General features: G+C 42.4%; 1 protein-coding gene across 1 annotated transcript in view; it reads left to right on the top strand.

Moving 5' to 3' along the window:
* The window catches only part of NKAIN2 (sodium/potassium transporting ATPase interacting 2), a 794,408-nt gene that overhangs the window by 325,588 nt on the left and 447,428 nt on the right, over positions 1-21,392 (top strand). The window contains exon 3 of the mRNA XM_083176781.1: positions 13,815-13,895. Within this exon, the coding sequence (XP_083032907.1) occupies positions 13,815-13,895 (81 nt within the window). The remainder of the gene's footprint in view (positions 1-13,814; positions 13,896-21,392) is intronic.

Below are 21,392 nucleotides of genomic sequence, written 5' to 3'. Positions count from 1 at the left end.
GAACGGGGTGGAACTGAGTTCCACCACCTCTAATGGTGAGGTGGAACAGTTTAACCTCCACATTGGTCCTGCACAGTAATTCTCACAGAAAATCATTGTAGTTTCCAAGAGGATGCCAAAAAACCCTACCACTGGCCCTAGCTCTGCCTAATGAGGGTAGGGGAGGGGGATAATTAGATGGCATAGAGAAATGAGTTCCCCCACCTCTGCATGACCACTTTAAGCCCTGGACATAAGCAATGTATGCAGAGATTGTGATACATGTGCCAACTGAGAGGACACAGATGACACCATGAAGAGGATGTGGAGGAAGGGGGAAGAGAGTAAGCAGCTTGAGTAAGAGGATGCGGCAGGGGGAGGTTACATAAAGTTCTTGGTTAGTGGTGGTCGTAGACAACCTAGCAGCATAGAAAAACTTAGATACACTGACAATGTAGAGAAAAGTATCATAATTCTGTACAACTACACAAAAAGTATTTTTTCGGGAAGTGATACTTCAGTTAATGGGGGAGATGTACTAAGCATTGAAAAGTGATAAAATGGAGAATCATAAACCACCGCAAATCAGCTCCTAACAGTTATGTCACAGGTTGTGTTTGAAAAATGACAAGTAGAAGCTGATTGGCTGGTGAATTATCACTCTCCATTTTATCACTTTTCTGGCACTCTAACTCATAAAGAATGCCTCCAGAAGTTTTTGTTGATAATTATGTAATAATGAATAGGGTACAGTATGTGTAGAACAGTATGAGCTGTTGAGAAAGTTATTTTGTGCACTTAGGGCCTGATTTAGCTTTGTTAACATTGCAAAAAATCATGCAAATGGGCATTTCAAACTAAAATCTAAGTTGCAGTGTAAAAATAAAGCTGTCATGTGTGGGCTACATGCAAAAGCTGCCAGTATTTTCCCTACAGAGAAACAATATAAATGTATTGCTCCCCTTGCATAGCAACATGGTTTGTTCCAGACAAAAAAATTACTTGCTTTTTGCTTTACTGAATCTGGCCCTTATAGTAGGGAATAACGTTTAAACGATTTGAGAATCTGTATTTTCTATTATTCATAGACAAAGATGTGCTGCATATCAAATCCTTGGACCCATGTATTCCTACTCTCCTGGATTATTCTGTTTATCACAATTGTCATGTTATTTTTATTATTTTTTTATATACAGTTTCTTCTATAGCGCAGCATATTCCGTTGCGCTTTACAATTGGAAACAACAGTGATTAAACAAACTGGGTAGATACAAACCAACATGGAGGTAGGAGGGCCCTGCTCGCAAGCTTACAATCTATAGGGATAATAGTAGGGATACATGAGGATAGAATTCCATAGCATGGCAGTCCTATCAGATTACTAGACGGTCCTGATGGGATACAATTAGATATGAATGCTAAAGGAGGTTGTATGGGGGTCCTGAATATGATAAGCTAGCCTGAAGAGGTGAGTTTTCAGGGAATGCTTGAAATTTTGGAGGCTATAGGAGGGTCTTAGTGTGCCTGGAACGGCATTCCACAAGGTGGGTGCTGCCCGACAAAAATCATCCAAGTTAAAGTGGGAGTGAGTAATGAGTGTGGATGAGAGACACAGATCATGTGCAGAGCGGAGAGGTCGGGTGGGGATATATTTTGAGATAAGCAAAGAGATATGTCGGTGTAGTCAGAGTGATGACTTTGTATGTAAGTAGAAGTAGTTTATATTGAATGCGGAAATATTCAGGCAACCAATGGAGGGACTGGCAGAGCGGATCAGCAGATGATAAACATCTAGCCAGGAAGATCAGCCTCGCAGCTGCATTCAAAATGAATTGTAGTGGTGAGAGTCTTTTCTTAGGAAGACCGGTAAGGAGGCCATTGCAATAATCAGTGCGTGATATAATGAGTGCATGGATTAGAGTTTTTGCAGTCTTGTGTAAGGTACGGACAAATTTTGGATATGTTTTTTAGATGCATGTAACATGATTTAGAGACAGATTGAATGTGAGGAATGAAGGACAGTTCAGAGTCGAGGATGACCCCCAGGCAGTGAGCTTGTGGAGTAGGATTAATTGTTGTGTTCTCAACAGCGATAGAGATATCAGGTTGGTAACTTCTCTTGGCTGGTGGGAATATAATTAATTCTGTTTTGGATATGTTGAGTTTGAGGTGGCAAAATGACAACCAAGATGAAATAAGCAAGTCACTTGCTGAGAAAGAGCATGCCATTTCATCTTGAATTTTAGCAATCTTTTCTTTGACGAAGGAAGCAAGCTCTTGCGCACTGATATTGGCAGGTGGGGAGGTTGAAGGAGGGAAAATAAGTGATTTAAATGTATTAAAAAGTCACTTGGGGTTAGTGGCATGAGAAGAGATGAGAGACTGAAAATAAGTTTATTTAACAGTGTCCAGAGCATTACGATAGGAGTGGTAGGTAGTCTTATATGTGACAAAGTCACTTGGATTTTGAGATTTACGCCACTGACGTTCAAATCTACATTATAGTTTTTGAAGGTGTCTTGTTAATTTAAAATGCCACGGTTGGAATCTAAGCCTATGTGGATTGTGAGGAGTAGCTGGAGCAGCTTCATCAAGGGCAGTTTGAAGAGTCTGATTAAGGTGTGGTATAGCTGTCTCAGGACAGGTTAGTGTAGAAATGGGTGAGAGCAGTTGTTACAGAGAGGTAGAAAGTTGTTGAAAATCCATAGCATTAATATTTCTGCGGGTTAGAGGAGGCTTCCATGATTTAGGTATAGAGTTTGGAGAAATGGAGGAGGTTGAGAAGGTGATAAGGTTGTGATCTGAGAGAGGGAATGGGGCGTTAGTGAATTCAGAAACAGAGCATGACCTATTGAAAACAAGATCAAGGCAGTGTCCCTCCTTGTGAGTAGAGGTGTCAGACCATTGGGAGAGGCCTATAGAGGAGGTTAGATAGAGGAGTTTAGAGTGAATAATGGAAGCAGAAATGTGCACAGAGGGGATAGTTGTAGGGGTAGTGTAGGATGAATAGATTTCGAAAAGAATTCCATGACATGATATGAAAAAGAGTAGTTTGTCGAGCATGCTGTCAGTTATAAAGCTAAAGTTAATATCGGAAGGCAAAAGTAATATTAGTTCTTTACCTTTCCTTAATGTTGTCTACAGCAAAATGACTTGCGGGTATTATGTGCAATGAAGGGTTTGTATAGAATAAATAACAACAATTGCAGGACACTTGAAAAGTTACTGATGGATCAGATCTAGTGCTGAGGATCCAGGTTACACAGTCAGGAGATGCATGTTGAGAGGGGAAGGCAATTTGTCCTTTGTTGCGTAAAATGTCTTCAGTGATCCGTTGTATGGATAGATTGTTTGCCTTCAGTTTTCCTTCGGTTTAACATCGGTATAACATCGAAGTTCTTATTTAAATTAATGCTATCCTTTGAAGAGCTGTCCTTAGAAGAGATGTGCACAAGCCTCTATCAGCCACAAGCCTCCTTGATGTTCATTAAATAATGGACTTCTAACATGTCTACACTGATTACACCTAGGACCCAGTGAGACCCTCCCCCAGCAATAGCTTGGTAATAAAACTTTTTAAACAAAACAACAAACCAAGATACAAACTATAGATTAGCTAAGAGGCATGCCCTCTTGCAATAGTCAGGAGATACGAAACATTCCAGTTGTTAACAACCCATCAAATGCATAGGCAAGCCATTATAAAAGAGACCTTATGCCTATTGTAATGTTTTCATTCCTAATCACCCATTTTTACATTGTGTATGGGACTAGCCTTTGAGTTGTAGTCTGAGGATAAGCTGGTTGAGTCATTGCCATAGAGAGAAAGGGAAGGATAATCTAATGGAGCTGCTGTCTCTACCTTGAGGGCATCAAATGTTCATCGACTATGCTGTAGCTAGCTTATGGGTGAGGGCAATAAGTGTTGCAGGCTTTACAGCAAAGTATTTTCTTGTGTAGATACATGTGATATTACGTGGTGATTGTGCAATGCAAATACAATAAGATTGATGCAAGACCATTGATGGCTCCTATGTTATAGTTGGAGGGGGCTCTTACAGATGCCAACACACCCTTCCCAGACCCCCCCAACCAGCACTGCTGCTGCTCCTCCCAGCCAGTCCCCCCTACCGCTGCAGTCCCAGCGCCTGTACAATCATGACAGGCATCGGGACCTGTGCATGCGCATATGTTCTGCTTCGGCAGCAGCCCATAGAGATAATATCATGGTCCTGGCGCCTGTACAATTTAGATGACAGGCACCAGAACTGGCACATGGGCAGTACTGACCTCAATATTGCACATGCCCCTTGTTCTATGGGCTGCTTTGGCTTCTTGTGCCTCGTTCTTTGGGCTGCTTCAGCTGCAGCCCATAAATGCCAAAGAGACCGCTCTGGAGGGAAGGAATATCTCCCAATGCAGTATCGCACGCATGGGGGGGTTCTGAGTACCCAGAAACAACGCCAGGAGTCTATGGGCCCAAGTCTGAAAGCTGAGGGTCCCCTCTTTCCATGGGTATAAGAATTTTAAAAATCGGCCTTTGGGAACCGGAGATATCTAACTTCAAAGCAGTGGTCCCCATCCAAGCCTGTTAATTGCTGTTCCCAGTCAGATATTTCAGGTTCTGTCTAACATAAGCTTTTCTGAGGGTATATTCCAAAAGCTGGGACTCTCCCCCTTTGAGTGACACTAGTAGCTTGTCTCTACTGTTCCCAGAACCAGAGATATCAGCCTTCAAGCAGATGGTTACTCCACACCTTGAAAAAGGGCTTATTCCATAGCCCGAAACCGGTTGGTTGGAGGTAAAGAAGATAACCCAAAAGGTTTTTGGTTGGTGCTGGTGTCATCTTCAGCCACTGGGGGTCCTTCCATCCGGATAGGGAGGTAACCCAGACCACCAATTTCCTAGGGAATCTCTTTATATTTTAAACTTGTTTTATACTTGTACTGCTGGAAATAAACTTCAAGAATTTTTACAAATATTGGGAGTAAGCAAGCTGTCTGTGTCCTGTGAGGAGGAGGAGGAGGCGGACCTAAAATAAACCTTTTGGTGAACATAGGGCACCTGAATTTGGTAAGTGTGTACTTCTATGGCCACCTGCGATGATATCTGATTGGTTGTGATGATCCATATATGCCAAGGTTGAGAAGATTCAAAGAAACTGTTACGGGCATATAGGGCTATTCTCCAAGGTCAGTTCTTTAATTACTATAGAACGACCAGACGGAAGAATTGCCAAGCTCTATTCACATATTGGTGACTAGTTTTATCACCCAATGGAGGGGACTACAGTGCCAATTAGAACACCATTTTGTTGCTGTGTATGAGTTGTAAGATCCTAAGAGTCTTTAGGTGGATCTAGGGCTGCAGTAGTCCAGGCGCTGTCACTATTTTCCCTTTTTCTTCGAGTTTTATATTCTTGTTGGCAGATTGCTCTGCCTCCTGAACTCTGATCCCCTAGTCCCCAATACCATTTGGTAGGTGGGATTCTCTAATTTTTAATTCCATTAAAATCTAAGAAATCTATTTCCGGGGACTGGAGATATCTGCAGTCAAGCAAGCTGTCCTCCCACCAGAAAATTATGAACAATAAGCCCACTCCACTATACACCCTTCCTCTGCATATTAAACATCCTCTACCACCCTGGAAGTTATGTATCAGGGCCCCTTCATTCAGCCCAATGCCCCCTTCTCCCACCATCTGTGCAGTAAAGGGGTAATTAGTGGAAATTACTGATCCAGGCCCTACAGGCTGAGCGGTTGATATAATACCCCCTACCACCAGCATACATTTGGTCTATCCATACTACTTTAACTGACGCTGCATATACTGGGTCACCTAAATGTCCTTCTCCATGCTTTGCTCCGCCCCCCTGGAAACCCCCTTCTGAAAATCCTGCGTTTGCCCCTGCAATGGGGCTGCCTTTGGTGACTGGCAGGTCAGACTACCAATAGGAAGTCACTGCCAGTAACAGTGAAGCCAGTGCAGTCTCACAGACTGCATCTGGCATCACTCACTTAGGCTGTGCACAGTGGTGGATTTGGGAAACGGTCACTAGGTCGACAAGCATTAGGTGGATACCACTGGGTCAACATGCAGGAAGGTGGACATATCTGAAAGTTGTTGATATCTATCCAATGATACATACCTGTGGATTTTACCTGGGATGCTGCAGTCTCTATCTCAATACTATCTCTATTCTAAAATACAGCAAAACACAGGGTTTTCTTTATTGAAACCTTCTCCAGCACAATATGTGACAGTGCCCCTGTAAGGAACTGGTAAAAATCGGATGACAGCAACAGCTTCTGAGGTCTTCATGGCCCTTTCGGTTAAGAGATCCTATGGCAGGAGATGAAACACCCTGGGAGAGGCCCACAAAGAAATAACCATGTTTAGCAGCAACAAAGATTTATTTAAAAGAAGATACTTGTACCGGTTGCTGCATTTATACAACCAGAAAAGAAGTAATATGTAAACGTCCACTTTAGGTCATTGGATATTCAATGACCACCTCAGTGTGAATCAATGGTCAAGCTGCAGCAGTCATTACCAACGCTACCAACGCTACCAAAAGACATTGAAAAAGGACAATGGCATAATAAATAATGTCATAACGATAACAGTATGAAAGACATTGAAAAGAGCATGACATTAAAGAATATTATATTACATCACTTAGACAAGTTACTGCACATGTGCTACTATAACAAAAAATGTTCACCAGGTGGTGCTATGCACCCTGTATACATTGAACTGCAGTCCCTGGTGCAAGTAACACAGTTCCGGAACTTGTATAAAGGTCCCGCAAAGAAAGATCCTCACTAGAAAGATTAGGACCCTACACTAGTGTGCACACTACTTTGTGTAGAACAGAATAAGGTTAAAGGTCCTCTCAAGAGGGACAGGCTAGTCCCCTGTCTTAGGGTAATTTCCTGTGTTGGATACAGCAAACAGGCTGTAGGGAAAGCCTTCTGATAACACGGGCCTCTGCGATGGGGTCAGGGGCCCTGCAGGTGACTGATAGGAGCGATGGGGTCAGGGGCCCTGCAGGTGGCTGGTAGGAGCGATGGGGTCAGGCACAGGAACATTTTCTGCGGGCCATCTTTGTTAGGTCTGTAGGAATGCAGAAGGGCCAATGAGGTAGGAGCGTCCCTATACCTCAGGACGCTGTGGAGGTACTCTCTTCAGAGGGCAACACGGTGCAAGTGGCCTTGGCTGGCAGGACAGGGACGTAAGGTAGTCATGTGTTTGGAAGGTCCCCTGGGTGTCAGATATGCCTTGGGGCTATAGCGCCTGGGGATGGCAGAGACATCGGGTAATCAGGGAAGAGGGCAAAGTACCTGTGGTGCTGCTGCCACTGCCAGCTCATGCCAGTCACGATCCGGCCCACAGTCCTCTGCTGCTTTGTCAATCAGCCTGGGTGCTGGAGTGTGGCGGTGTCCGGGGTCCTGAGTGGGGTCGACTGGCATCACACACCTGCGCAGGCTCTTCCTTCCCTGTACGCGCTGGCTGCCTCTCCCGACTCTCTCTCTCCTGCCCCGTCAATCACCGCTGGGGCTGCTGCGGGGGTGGGGCTGTTCACGGGTCCCGGCTCTGGCACTTCACTCTGCCACTTGCCTGCACGCTGGGTCCCTTCTGTGCACTGGTCTGCTCTCTCCTCCTGCAGCAGGCTGTCAGTCACCGCCGGCGTCTGTCTCTTTCCCGTGGCTGGGCTCTACTGCTCACTAATTACCACATGCCAGCCGACTCAGATACGATGCTCAGCTCTGCTCCTTTCAACTCTGACCTCCGGATTCGCGCCGTGGGATCATCCAATCCCTATGGAGACAGGCTCTATTCAGCTTAAGTGAGTTTAAGGCACTCACTGGGTCCTAGAGGTGGCCGGCTTTGGTTAACCCCTGAGCCCCCAGCCTGCAGGGCAAAGGGTTAAGGCAGGTTCCTGGTGATATGGGGGCATATAGGGGTACCCCTGGAGACAATAAACAATAAAAGAAAAAAATATAAAAAATATTAACATCTTTCTACACTCCTTCACAATACTTGGGTTATTATATGAAAATATAGCTATTGCACATGCTGTACATCCCTCAAAACCCACTTTTTTCGACTAGCCTATCCCTCCTCCTAACCTCTTTTGATCCTCCATCCGTTCCTACTTATCCTATTGTTTTTCGTTCGTCCACCCACCTCCTTTTAGTATATTAACTCTTACGAGTAGGGCCCTCCTTCCTCACGTACTCACCCTACCTCTTTACCTCACCTGTGCTCCTGTCCTGTTCTTCCCTTCCTCTACTTCATCTTCAGTCTCCTCGACAATTTCGACACCTACTTCTGAACTGATGCTGATTTTAGTTCTACCAACAAAACCCCTATTTATGCTGTATTTTATCAACACACCCTGTACGTTACCTTGTAATTTGTTTTTTTTGTTTGCTATGTACGGTGCTGCGGACACTTTGTGGCGCCTTATAAATAAACGTACTACTACAACTACTGTATGTATGGACTACTGATTAATATTTTATGTTCTGTATTTATTAATAACGTATGTGTTCTTTCAAGTGTTCTGGTTTGGAAATATACTTATTTTATTCAATAAACCTGCATAAATGCTGCCACACATATTTGATAAATCTCCTTTTTATGAAATGTTATCATAGCCTTTTCAGCAAAACACCATGGCCCTTATTCTAATCGGCTCGGTACGGCCCGCGTGCGGCCGTACCGCCGATGTTTTTGTTCTGCACATGCGCAGAGGTCATTCTGCGCATGTGCAGCCCCCTTCGCCGCAGACGGATTTCGTCCGCCGCAAAGGGGGCGTATAGGGGCGTGAGGGGCTTCAGCCCCTCATTTCCCTATGTGTACGCCCCGCGTTTCATGGGCGTTCCCATGCAAACGCGGGGCGTATGCATGGTAATGAGGGCATGACGCCCTCATTACCATGACATGGGGGCGGAAAGCTGACGTCGCCGGATGTCAGCTTTCAGCCCCCTTTCAAGCTCCCACACGGACGATTGTCCGTGTGGTCTGAGCTTGCGGGAGCTGCCGCGGCGTGCGGGCCTGCCTTCGATGGTCGTCGACCATCGAAGGCAGGGGGCAGCTCCCACCATGGTGGAGGCGTAGCCTCCACCATTTTTGTGCGGATCGCCAGCCGTCCGTGTATGGACGGCCGTGGCGATCCGTCGGGTGGGCGGCCCTTGGTTTGTGCGGTCGGAGCCCCGTGTGCGGCTCTGACCGCACCAACCAGAATAAGGGCCCATGTGTAGAGAACATTTGGAATGACCTTCACTAGGTCACTGTCAAATGACAACCTGAGCACAGTTCTGCAATGCTGACGTTAACTGAGTTACATCTCTTCCTACATCTGATCACTGGACTGTAGCTGTTACAGAACAGAAGGATTCAAATGTTTGAATAGCTTTGCATTAATTTTGTTCTGTAATATTTTAACAAAATCTTTTTCTCCAGTGAACAATAGAGAGGCAATATGTTTCATTCCATTGATCTATGGGCAAATATAAATCATATCAATGCCATATTTAAACTGCTTTATCAGTTTAACAACAAAGGAATACAAGTTAATGAGCTATTTTTAAAGTTAATATTATGGCAAATAAATGCAAACTGCATGCCATCCACAGATAGGTGTTTTAGATGTTAAGTAAGCCAAACATTGCCAACGCTGGATTTTCATTGTTTCTCTACAGCACTTAAGGGTATTAGTGTGTTCAAAAGATCTTTGTCATGCTTATAGGATGTTCGTATAAACAAATAACTATACAGTTATGGCACAAAGGCCTTATTCAGATCTGAGCTCAGTACAAATTTGTTCGGAAAATGGGCAAAACCATGTGCACTGCAGGTGGGGCAGATGTAACATGTATAGAGAGAGTTAGATTTGTGTGAGTTATTTTGTTTCTGTGCATAAAACAAATACTGGCTGCATTATTTTTACACTGCAATTTAGATTTCAGTTTCAGCACACCCCACCCAAATGTAACTCTCTTTGCACAGGTTACATCTGCTCCACATGCAGTGCACATGGTTTTGCCCATTTTCCAAACAAATGTGTACTGAGCTCAGATCTGAATAAGGCCCAAAGTGAAAATAAGCATTATGAAATCACATTTTCTCTAGAAAATGACACACTATGATCAAAAGCTGCATGTAGATAAAAATAATTTTCCTAGGAAACGATAACTCATCAAGTGCAATTTGTAAAAGAAAAAAAGAAAACACGGTAATATTCTAAACCAGTAAAACAGTTGCATGGATAAGTACAGGGGTTAAAGTGTGGGGGAGGGGTTAAACTGAGTTCAACCACTTGTAATGGTGAGGAGGAACTATTTCAACCTCCACTTTGGTCCTGCACAGTAATTCTAATAGAAAAGCGGTACTTATATGTTAGTTGGACGCCCACTAAGTTATTTGCTTAGTTTTAGGCGTCCCCACGCGGGGCTCGCTATGCTCGCCACGCTTTGGGCTCGGTGGCTCGCTGCGCTCGCCACACTATATATAATCAACTTCATGCCGACATGCATAGTGGAGGTATGAGCGTACTTACTATTGTGGGCGCCCAACTAACATATAAGTACCGAAGAGCATTATAGTTTACAGGGAGGTGCCAAAAACCCTACCACTACTCCTAGTTCTGCCTAATGGGGGCGGGCTACATAGGTAGAAGAGGGAAATTAGTTCCATTTCTTCTCCAGGACCACTTTAATCCCTGGGTAAGTATAGAAATGACAACATGGAACAAGGGTTCTAAATAAAATAAGCAAATCTCAATTTATTACTCAGATACATTGGACACATTTTCAATTTTTCTCCCCCCCTCCAGTATAAGCTAGCTACCCACTGACTATGGGGGTAATACTGAGATGGAAACATCTATTTAAACAGATGCATCTCTTTTGAATCAACCGAACATGCATCTGCATCAACACATGGGGTCCCATACCACGCACCCTGTACCCATATCTTCTATATGTACCAATACGGAGTGACAGCAGCTGTAGCACTGCAAAATCCATGGGAAAATGTTGCGGTGGTGATTTCCATGTGTTTTGTGCATGCAAATGGAGGCTGCACATGGGCCCTCTGCTGTCTTGATAAGTCCATGGGTAAATTAATGTCACATCCTAGCAGAAAAAGACTAATGTAAAGTATGTATTTCTGGATAGTTAGTATCAAGCTGATGACAGTGTTGCATGCATCCTGAATTTAGTGCTTTAGTTAGGTGTTTGGATGCACCCAGTGTGGGGCTCGAGCAAGTACAGACACTAATGATAATAATAGCTGAAACAAAGACACAAAACAACAGTGGGCGGTGTGACAAGGATGTAGGAAATCACACTAATATCACACATAAACTATAGTAGCATATTTTACGCTCTAGAGTAGCACGATAGATGGAAATTCAGATGCTGCCGTATCAGACTGGTTACTGATGTTAACAAATTTGTGGGATTGGACCTAAAAACATGTTGACATTTATCACTACTATTTAGGTTATTTTAGACTATTTATTTAACGTTTTTGTGTTCTTATGGTTCCTATTTTTTTTCCATTTTTATATTTTCTTGATTGCAATATATAATATATGCTATCTAACAATAAACATTCTATACAGTAATATTTTTTTTTCATTAGTCCTGTTTCTCTTATACAGTACAGTATATGCAGTGAAACCATAGTCACTGAAAAACAGAAAATCCCCACATATTCAAATTACTATGCTACAATATATTCTAATGATACAATATCAATGTTCAATACCTAGTTGGTGAACTTGTAAGTGGTTGGCCAAGGTGCAAACCTATAACTTGACCCCCTCCTCCACTTCAACCCTAGCTTACAATTTTCTACACAGCAGTGGGTGACAGGGAGCGGCAGAAGGTGTATAAGGCAGGGGGAAGCAGAGGGGACAGTAAGAAGAAGGCTTGTAAGGAGGGCAGAGGGGCACGATTGGTTGATGCAGTATCTGACAGTGGGAGGCAGAAATTTACCACAAAAGGCAGGGGAGCAGGGGGCAATGAGTGACAGAGAGAGGCATAGGGGGATAGTGTATTGCAGGGAGAGGTTGACATATAGAGAAAAACAGTGCCCACAAAGGAAGGCAGAAGGTAAAAGCAGCTGGCACGGAGAGGAAAATGATGATGGGGAGCAGTGGGTGAAAGGAAGAGGATTCCAGGGAGAGGCAGTAAATTACAGAGGTACAAGCGCAAAGTACTGCATGGTGAAAAGAACAGGGGCCATGTACCTTGGTGGGGGCATACTCTGTATGTAATGGGGTCCCTGCCCTTTGTGCTTTCCGATTTGATCTGCCTTTAATTCACAGACAGCAGTGAACGGGGAAAAAATGTATTGCAGTCTATTAACTGGAGGCAGTATATGGCTGTGGTCAGTAGTGCCGATAGGTGGCAGGACCCTTATATGAGCTGGCACAAAAAAGATCAGCCCTGCAGCCCTAAGGTAAAAGGCAGGTCCCACAGGCAGTGGGGTAAACACTGCCTTCTGTACTGGGTCATTTATCTGACATTGCACAAAATGGCCTGTGAGTGGCCCAGGGGATAATTAATTGCTTGTCCAGGCAGAAGTTGGCCCCTGTTGCACCAATGTTAGATCCAGCTCTGCCAATACCATAGGGACAGATAGAAGCATGATGAATTTTGGTAAAGCACAGACAAGATCATACATTCAGCAGTGACTATATTTTTCAATATTTCTTGACAGTAAACAGCTGAAATGTTTGCAAGCATCATATAATGAGCACAACACTTTGAATTCTACCTAGTAGATTTTGTGTAGAATAGAATTCAGTGCTTTTTCATGTACAGTATATTTCGTATGCAACAGAAACAGTATGTTGTCTTCAGAGTTATGAAGGAGCAATATACAGTATCCCAAGAAGCTTCAACCTATTGGGGAAATTAACTAAGATGGGAGTTGTATTTCACATCTGAAGTTGCTATGTGTAACCAATCAGAATCTACTTATTTCTTTAGCACCTTGTAGAATATAATATATATCTGATTGGTTGCCCTTAGCAACATCCCTTCGTAAACAGAAGTCCCATCTTAGTAAATTTTCCCATATGTAACAGGAGCAGACAAAGGATCTGTACAGAAATCTTTATTACCAAGGTTTCCGGGTGAAGAGGGGACCACCCCCAAGTCCAAGGCTGAAGGCACCCAAGGCCAGGGCTGAAGCCCAAGGCTATCCATGGCACCTCTGGGCTATGGTTCATTAATTAGTTTTGGTTTGAAAAAAATACTATCTTTTAAAGGAGGGAGTGAAGGTCCCAGCATGCCTCCCTTTCATGCCAGTATTTGGAGAACCACAAGTACCACAATGTGGGGCATTATTGGAACACTGGTACCTATAGTTTATCTTTAAAATAAATATTTTATAAAAAAAAAACAGTGAGAGTAGAACTTTAATAAGCACTCTTGCACACTTACTCTCACATATACTTATCTACACTCTGTAGCTATTTGGTTCACTACTCATCTACGTAACCTGTAATACAAATTTCCATACTCAACTATTCCTAGTGCAGATGAGGTCCTCTTCAGTCCAAGTAGCCGTCCAAGGGGTTAACAAAAAGCAGACCCACCATTCAATTGCATGGGGAAAGTTTGTTTGACTTCAGTACTTATGGCCGACGGGCATTCATCTTACCCTCTAATGTCTCTTTATTTTATGAGAGACTATAATGGTGATAGCTTATACCCTATTTCCTGCCTAATTACATTTACTATATATTGATTCCCAGACAAAATGTACCCTCCCAAAACCATCTGACGATCTTCCTTTTTACCTTTGCAGTATGCTGTCTGGCTCATCCTTTGGATATCTTGGAATGTATTTATTATTTGTTTCTATTTGGAAGCTGGGGAACTTTCCAAGGTAAGTTACCTTTATTAGTTATTACTTATCAGTTATAATTAAGTCATCTTATGTAAGCTGCAGCTAAATTAAATAAGCCATGGACATTTGAGATATATTGTTTTACCTTGGTTAACAGCTTTTTGCCTTTTAAATGTTATTTTTTTTTTTACATGTAATGTGTAATGGGCCAGGTGCATTCATCTCTAAGCTAATTTGCTAAAGTAATATTTCCCTATGTACATTACTAAAGAATGCTGTAGAGTAAACCTGAAGATGTTCCTAAACATGCTGGGAATGGCAGATTTTCTGCCTACTGTCTTTTCAGTGGTGCAATCTGCTATTTTCAATAGAATTTTGTTTCTTCAACCTAGTTTCTTAAAATGATCCTAATCTTCAGTGAGGCCCTAGTAAATCATTCAAGTACAGATGTGTCTACATGCATCTATCCATCATGCTATTCTAGTGGAGTTACACACAACATGTGAGCTCTGTATGACTCTGTAGCGCCGGTTGTCTTTTTGTAACTTTTTCCATTAAATGGAGCCTTATTTGCAAAATGAAGCAAATAGGATGCACAAGCAGCTTCTGCTGATTGAAATGCAATCTGTCTAAATTTAGTGTGTGTCTGCCGCTGTATTTGCATAAGATATGCAACATTACAGTGTTTTCCTGGATAAAAGTGTAACATAGCATTTCTTATGCAGATACCGCAACAATACCCAATGCTGGTGGCTGACAATTAGAAAATATGTGGACAAGAAGAAGCGCAACATTGTTTACCTCCACCATATGCTAATTAATGAGGGGTTGCACACACAGGAATGGGGTGCATTATTAAAAATGGGGTTGTACAAAGAGCTACAGTAAGCAGTATATGTGTACTCAGATGTATTTTATACCTTCGATAAGTAGCAGTGATTGAGGTTGTGTTGTAGGAAAATAGTTTATAAATGCTGACAAGAGACACAGAGGCAGATGTATTAAGCCTGGTATAGTGATAAAGTAGAAGGTGTTAACGCAACAGCCAATCATCTCCTAACTGCCAAGTTACAGGATGGGTTTGATGTAGTTAGGACCTGATTGGCTGCTGCATTATCACTTATCACCTTCTGCTTTATAACCACTTTACTAGGCTTAATACAACTGCCTCACAGTGCTTTCAGTACATAACTGAATATATTTTAAGATTAATAATATGATGTCGGGCCTTCAGGGACTACCTTTAATTGTGGCAGTAGGTGACAGTTACACTACTCCACTTTCTTAACTGTTATCTGTGAAGATGTACAGATAACTTATTTATACAAGAACTTTCATAAACTGTTGCTGGTCTAGTTTTGGAGCACCAAACATGGCTCATCCTTGGGAATTTCAATGCATGGGTTGATGACGAGCTCTCACACCTTGGCCAAGACTTTCTGTACACAATGAATGGTCTTGGCCTCACACAAATCATTTCTTTTGCCACACATGAAAGTGGTCGGACACTAGAGCTTGTCTTTCAGATTGGATTACAAGTCACTGACCTAAAAATAAACTGAGTCTCGTGGTCAGACCACCATTCCCTTTGGTTCTCAATTGCAACCCCTCGAAATAGATTTTTGCCAATGGAGCTGACCAGGTATCGTCCAAGGAAGTATGACTCCACAGGCTCTTGCAGCAAATCTGCAGATCTCTCTGCATTACTGGGAGCTTGTGAAGATCCCTGTTCTCTAGTCCGTAACCATAATAGCGATATAATGGCTGCAATTGATATTATAGCCCCAGTGCGTATACAACATCTCAAACCACATCATCAAGCTCCCTGGTTTGACAGCAGTCTTAATGAGCTCAAGAAAATGGGGCATATAATTTAAAAACAATGGCAAAACAAACAAAGCATTTCGAGGAATATCAATTGACAATAACCCATAAGAAGCCTGAGTTCCTGTCAACTAAGATCATGGCAGCTCAACTTTTCCACACAGTGGAATTGCTTTGCAAGCCAGCATGCCTACCGCCTGATGAGACACTCTCCCAGGCAAGATGTAATGAGTTTGCAAAATTCTTTTCAGAAAAAATATCAGCCACCAGGGCTGGAATCTCCACAGTGCCATCATAGGAGTGCCAATCTATCAAACCTGACAATGTTAGCCACCTATCCTCATGGACCAGCTTTGACCCAATGGATGTAAAGGACATTGCTGAAATTGTCTGGGTTTTGCATCCCACTTCCTGTGATCTGGACCCTGCCCCAACCAAGCTCCTAATAGGGTGTATGGATATAACTGGCCCCATTTTTCCAAAAACTGTTCAATGCTCATCGCAGACAGGAATTTTTGCTCAATCCCTAAAGGAAGCAATTGTTAGACCTCTTCTTAAAAAAACTAATTTAGATCCAGACTGCATGACCAACTACTGATCAGTATCAAACCTTCATTTTCTAGGAAAAGTCTTTGAAAAAGTGGTTGCAAATCAATTAGAAACCTGCCTATGTATGCAAATCAATTAGAAACCTGCCTGAAAACCCAAGATATGTATGATCCTTTCCATTTAGGATTCAGGAGAAGATATAGCACTGAAACAGCCCTGGTATATGTGCAAAACGATCTTCTGATGGCATCTCTCTGCAGCATTTGATACTGTGGACCATGGGCTTCTGATTGAATGCCTGAAAAAGTTATTTGGACTGGATCGCACAGTACTAAGCTTGTTCAAATCATTTCTCACTGGCAGGTCACAGAGAGTGTCATCTGGAGTATACTCATCACCATCAATGCCACTGCCATGTGGTGTCCCACAAGGTTCTGTACTATTCCCCATGCTTTTTGCAGTGTACATGCTGCCAATGGGTGAAATAATTAGGCGCCATGGTCTTGTCTACCATTGCTATGCAGATGATACACAACTGTACTTGTCCTTTGCTCTGGGTACTGAAAACCCAATAACAACCCTAAATGGCCTTCTAGCTGAGCTCCAGGAATGGATGAGTATCAGTATACACAAGATGTCCCTACAATTACCACTACACTAAGAGCAGCTACCAGGGATCAAACAAAAGTGAGAAAACCCTTCTCACCCAGACATACGAGAAAACTCAAAGTACTGTATGATTGATTCCAAATTGCGCTCAAATAACAAATTATTACAAATTGGCAGAATTACCTTAAACCAACTTTTAGAGGCAGGTCTTGTAATCATAGATGGAAGAAATTCCCCCCTCTCCAACTTTTATATTAAATTCCTCATATATATATATATATTTATATAAATAAACAAAAAAAAACATATATAGAGTGTAGTAGTCCTTATACACATTTTTTTCTTGCAAGTATAGATCTTAGCTAGCCCTGAATTATGGGGGACGGTATATTTTTTTCTATATGGATCACCTCCGTTTTATTAACTGACTGATGCTCAGTTTACATTCCACAAAATATCGGAAAACTCATAAAGGTATCTTTCACACAGTTTTTATCTTTTCTGCCTTTTAGAGAAATCAGCTCACATGTATGCTTACTTGTACTAAGCTCCTTCTCCGCCTATAAAGGTTTCTGTTCATCCATATGAAACAATCAAGACAACTGGACTGACACTTGGGGGTACAAAATTACAAAACTCTGATCATGTGCGGAATCTTGGCACATGATCTTTCATCTGAGGAACATAGCCAAAATCAAACACTTAAGGTGCCCATACACTAGTAAGATTTATCTGCAGATCTGGCTGGTTGGAACAAAAACATGGTTATGGATGAGTGACAGTTTGTCAGTTTTCCAGCATTTCCAAGCAGACGGTCAACTGTCATTTGCTCTCATCCATAACCAGGTTTTTGTTCCAACCAGACAGATCTGCAGATAAATCTGCGTGTGTATGGCCACCTTATATCCCCTCTGAAGATCTGCCAAAAGTCATACATGCATTTGTATCATTTTGATTACTACAATGACCTCTACATTGGTCTCTGAGGAAAAGAACTGCACCGATTACAGCTGGTACAAAACACAGCTGCCAGGCTGTTAACAAAACAGCCCCGTTCTAGCCACATTACTCCCATTCTCTACTCCCTTCACTGGCTGCCAATAAAATGGCAAATAATTTTCAAGATCAACATACTGAGTTTCAAAGCCCTACATGACCAAGGCCCAAGGTACCTGAAGCAGCTTCTGATTCCATACTGTCCCATTCGATTACTGCGATCTGTAGAGGAAGGACTGCAGTACCTAGGATCTCCTGTAATTCATCTGGGGGTCGAGCTTTAGCCATGCAGCTCCAACTTTATGGAACTCATTTCCCCGAACTGTTCGAGAGGCCCCCTCTCCAGAATGCTTCAAAACCAGATTCAAGACTTTCCTGTTTACTCAAGCATTTCCTACATTCCCTTCAGTATTGTTTATGAAAAGCTTTTCTGTACTTCATTGTTTCTGTACTGTATTACATTCATTCTATCTGTTAAGCGCCTTGAGTCCTATTAGAGAAAGAGCGCTATAAAAATAAAATTATTATTATTATTATTATTATTATTATTATTATTATTATTATTATTATTATTATATCTTCTGGAACCACCTTTGCTATGTGCAGTCTTGTGTTATATATCTCAATAATGTACATGCATTATATGTCTAAGTACATCAATTGTGCATATGTGTGGCATCCTGCTAAATTGGTAACTTTTTGTATTGGTGTATAACTAGCCTGATGTTGATTCTACACAAGAAAGCTATAATATTGAGGAGATGTATCAAACCTACAAGTCATATACATTTTCATGCAAATATACAAATACCAGGCTTGATTCGGGGATGGATGCTATTTTTATCGCTGCGGCATATTTGCACAGTTGTGTCTTTGGAAATCTGAGTCTTAACGCTACTCAGAATAGTTATGCTCTTCGAGAAGACTGAAAACACACCCATGTTTTCGGGAAAGCTGGCTGCTGCCACCCATTCCACAACCTTAAATGGCTGCAGGATATCATGCTTGTAAGGGCACTGCAACCATCTCCAACGTATATCTCCAACCGTCAGAGATATACGTAAACCATTGGGTTTAAGTGCAATTCTGAATCAGGCCCCAAGTGTGGAATAGCAAAGGAGTGCTGCCAAATTGATGTAGAACAAAACAGTGTGACATTTTCATTACTATCAATTGTGCATCTCCATATTATGCTCTGTCGGTACATAGAAATATATATAGATAATTTACTGCTGAGCTGTAAGTACTTGTAATATATTATTATTATAATTATTATTATGTGACATACATGCAGTCATGTGTTTAATTTCAATTACTTTTATTGCTTTCAAATAACAAAGATAAAACCAGGCTTTGATGCTACCATGGTCTAGCATATCACTTATCAGTTTTTAGCATATTGCTTATTACCCAGCTATTCACATTACACATTCATGTTTTATCTTTTCTGCATTCACAGCTAAGAATAAATATAATATGACACCAACCCATAGACACTCATAAGCGTTTCCTCTTGTTATAAAATGACATGTCGAGGATGAAAACTTTTGTATAATAAATTGGCTTGAAATGCAGAATAAAACATACCCTTCAGGCAAGTAATGAATTAAAGTATTGCTTTATTTAGAAGTCACCGCAGGAGGTAAGATTATAGTTCTGCTCTGTGTTGGGAAAATTCAAACCTATTAGTATCACTTTAAAAACACATAAATTATGCGATGTATCACATTCATCCAACAAATGTGTTGCACTCAGACAATAGATCTTTGTACTAAGCATCGCCGGAGGGATTTTTATAGTAATAACATTTATGTATTGACATTTCAATGTGAAATTTTAGTCAGACTTTTTACAATTTTACATGACCCCTTTTTAATCCAGTACCAGCTCAACGTAAAGTAATTGTAAGGAATTGAGCAAAATGCTGATTAAAATGATGACGATGCTGTTATTCTGCCTTTGAGGATAACTGAAATGACTACACGTTCTAGGGAAGCCAATTTCACCCCATTTTTAAACCTTGTATTACGGATTGAAAACAATCTCCGGTACTTGTTTCCTAGCACGGCCACAATCTTATGGATCGTGTACCTTTAAGTTAAGGTACACTATCCACACGATGGACCCGATTTCCTTTGAAATCAGGTCCATTTGGCCGGCTAAGACACAATATCGGGGGCATCGCGTCGGTCGGGACCATTAACATTGGTCCCGACGCGACCGACGCGATGCCCCCGATTTTTCCATAGGCTTCAATGTTAAAAAATATTTTAACATTGAAATCGTGTCGGGAAAGGTAAAATATCGGGGGCATCGCGTCGGTCGGGACCATTGACATTGGTCCCGACGCGATGCCCCCGATTTTTCCATAGGCTTCAATGTTAAAATATTTGTTAACATTGAAATCGTGAGAAAATGTAAAAAATTTTAAATGGGCCAATATGACCCATTTCACATTATAGATGTCCCCGTCGTCACCCCACGATAGACACCAACCCGAAGCGTGGCGAGCGCAGCGAGCCCGCGAGGGGCGGCGGTACGCGTCCTCCGACCTTTTCATTCCCCTACTATCCACGTCGGCGTGGAGTTGAGAATAGAATAGTGTGGCGAGCGTAGCGAGCCACCGAGCCCGAAGCGTGGCGAGCGCAGCGAGCCCCGCGAGGGGACGCGTATAACTTCACAGGTATACGTGTGCGCTCGCCACGCTTCGGGCTCGGTGGCTCGCTGCGCTCGCCACACTATTCTATTCTCAACTCCACGCCGACGTGGATAGTAGGGGAATGAAAAGGTCGGAGGACGATCACCGCCGCCCCTCGCGGGCTCGCTGCGCTCGCCACGCTTCGGGTTGGCATCTATCGTGGGGTGGGGTTTACGCCGTTAAATTTGGGGGGGTTGGGAATATTTTACATTGAATCCAATGTAAAATCGGGTCCCAGGGACCCGATTTACATTTCATTCAATCAAAAAATCGGGTCGGTCGCGTCGATCGCATCGCATGCGACCAAATCGCATGCGATGCGATCGACCCGATTTTTCCGACACCACCACCCCGATGTAAATCGGAGTGGCCGTGCTAGGAAACAAGTACCCAATCTCCATACTAGGGTCTCAGGAATGGATTTTACTTTAAATCAGAAATGTTATAGATGGGGGAGGGGGGAGTAAACAGGAGGGCTCACAGACCATATCTTCACAGACAATCAATAGGTCAACACCAAACATCGACATGCACAAAGTCAACAATTACAAAAGGAAAGGTTAACACAAGCCAAATGTCAACATGTTAATAGTCGACACATGACAACATTAGTTTTCATGATTTTCCCCATTTCTGGACTTTTTTATGCTTTACCATCCATGTAGACTACGATTGGAAACAATAATGTGGGCCGAGGAAAGCATTAGTGTAGAGAGGCACCTGGCTGGAAGCATGGTGAGTGAAGCAAGTCATGCGAGGGTAGGCGCTACACTATTTGGGGGTCCACATGCTCATGTGTCAACATTAACACTGAAAATACAGTGTATGACCTTGTGTCACTGTAGACCTTGTATATGTCA

This window comes from Crinia signifera, chromosome 3 (assembly GCF_055691185.1).
Source record: "Crinia signifera chromosome 3, ASM5569118v1, whole genome shotgun sequence".
NCBI classification, from domain to species: Eukaryota; Metazoa; Chordata; class Amphibia; order Anura; family Myobatrachidae; genus Crinia; species Crinia signifera.
Note: the sequence above shows the minus strand (reverse complement) of the source record. Positions and strands in the feature narration are given on the sequence as shown.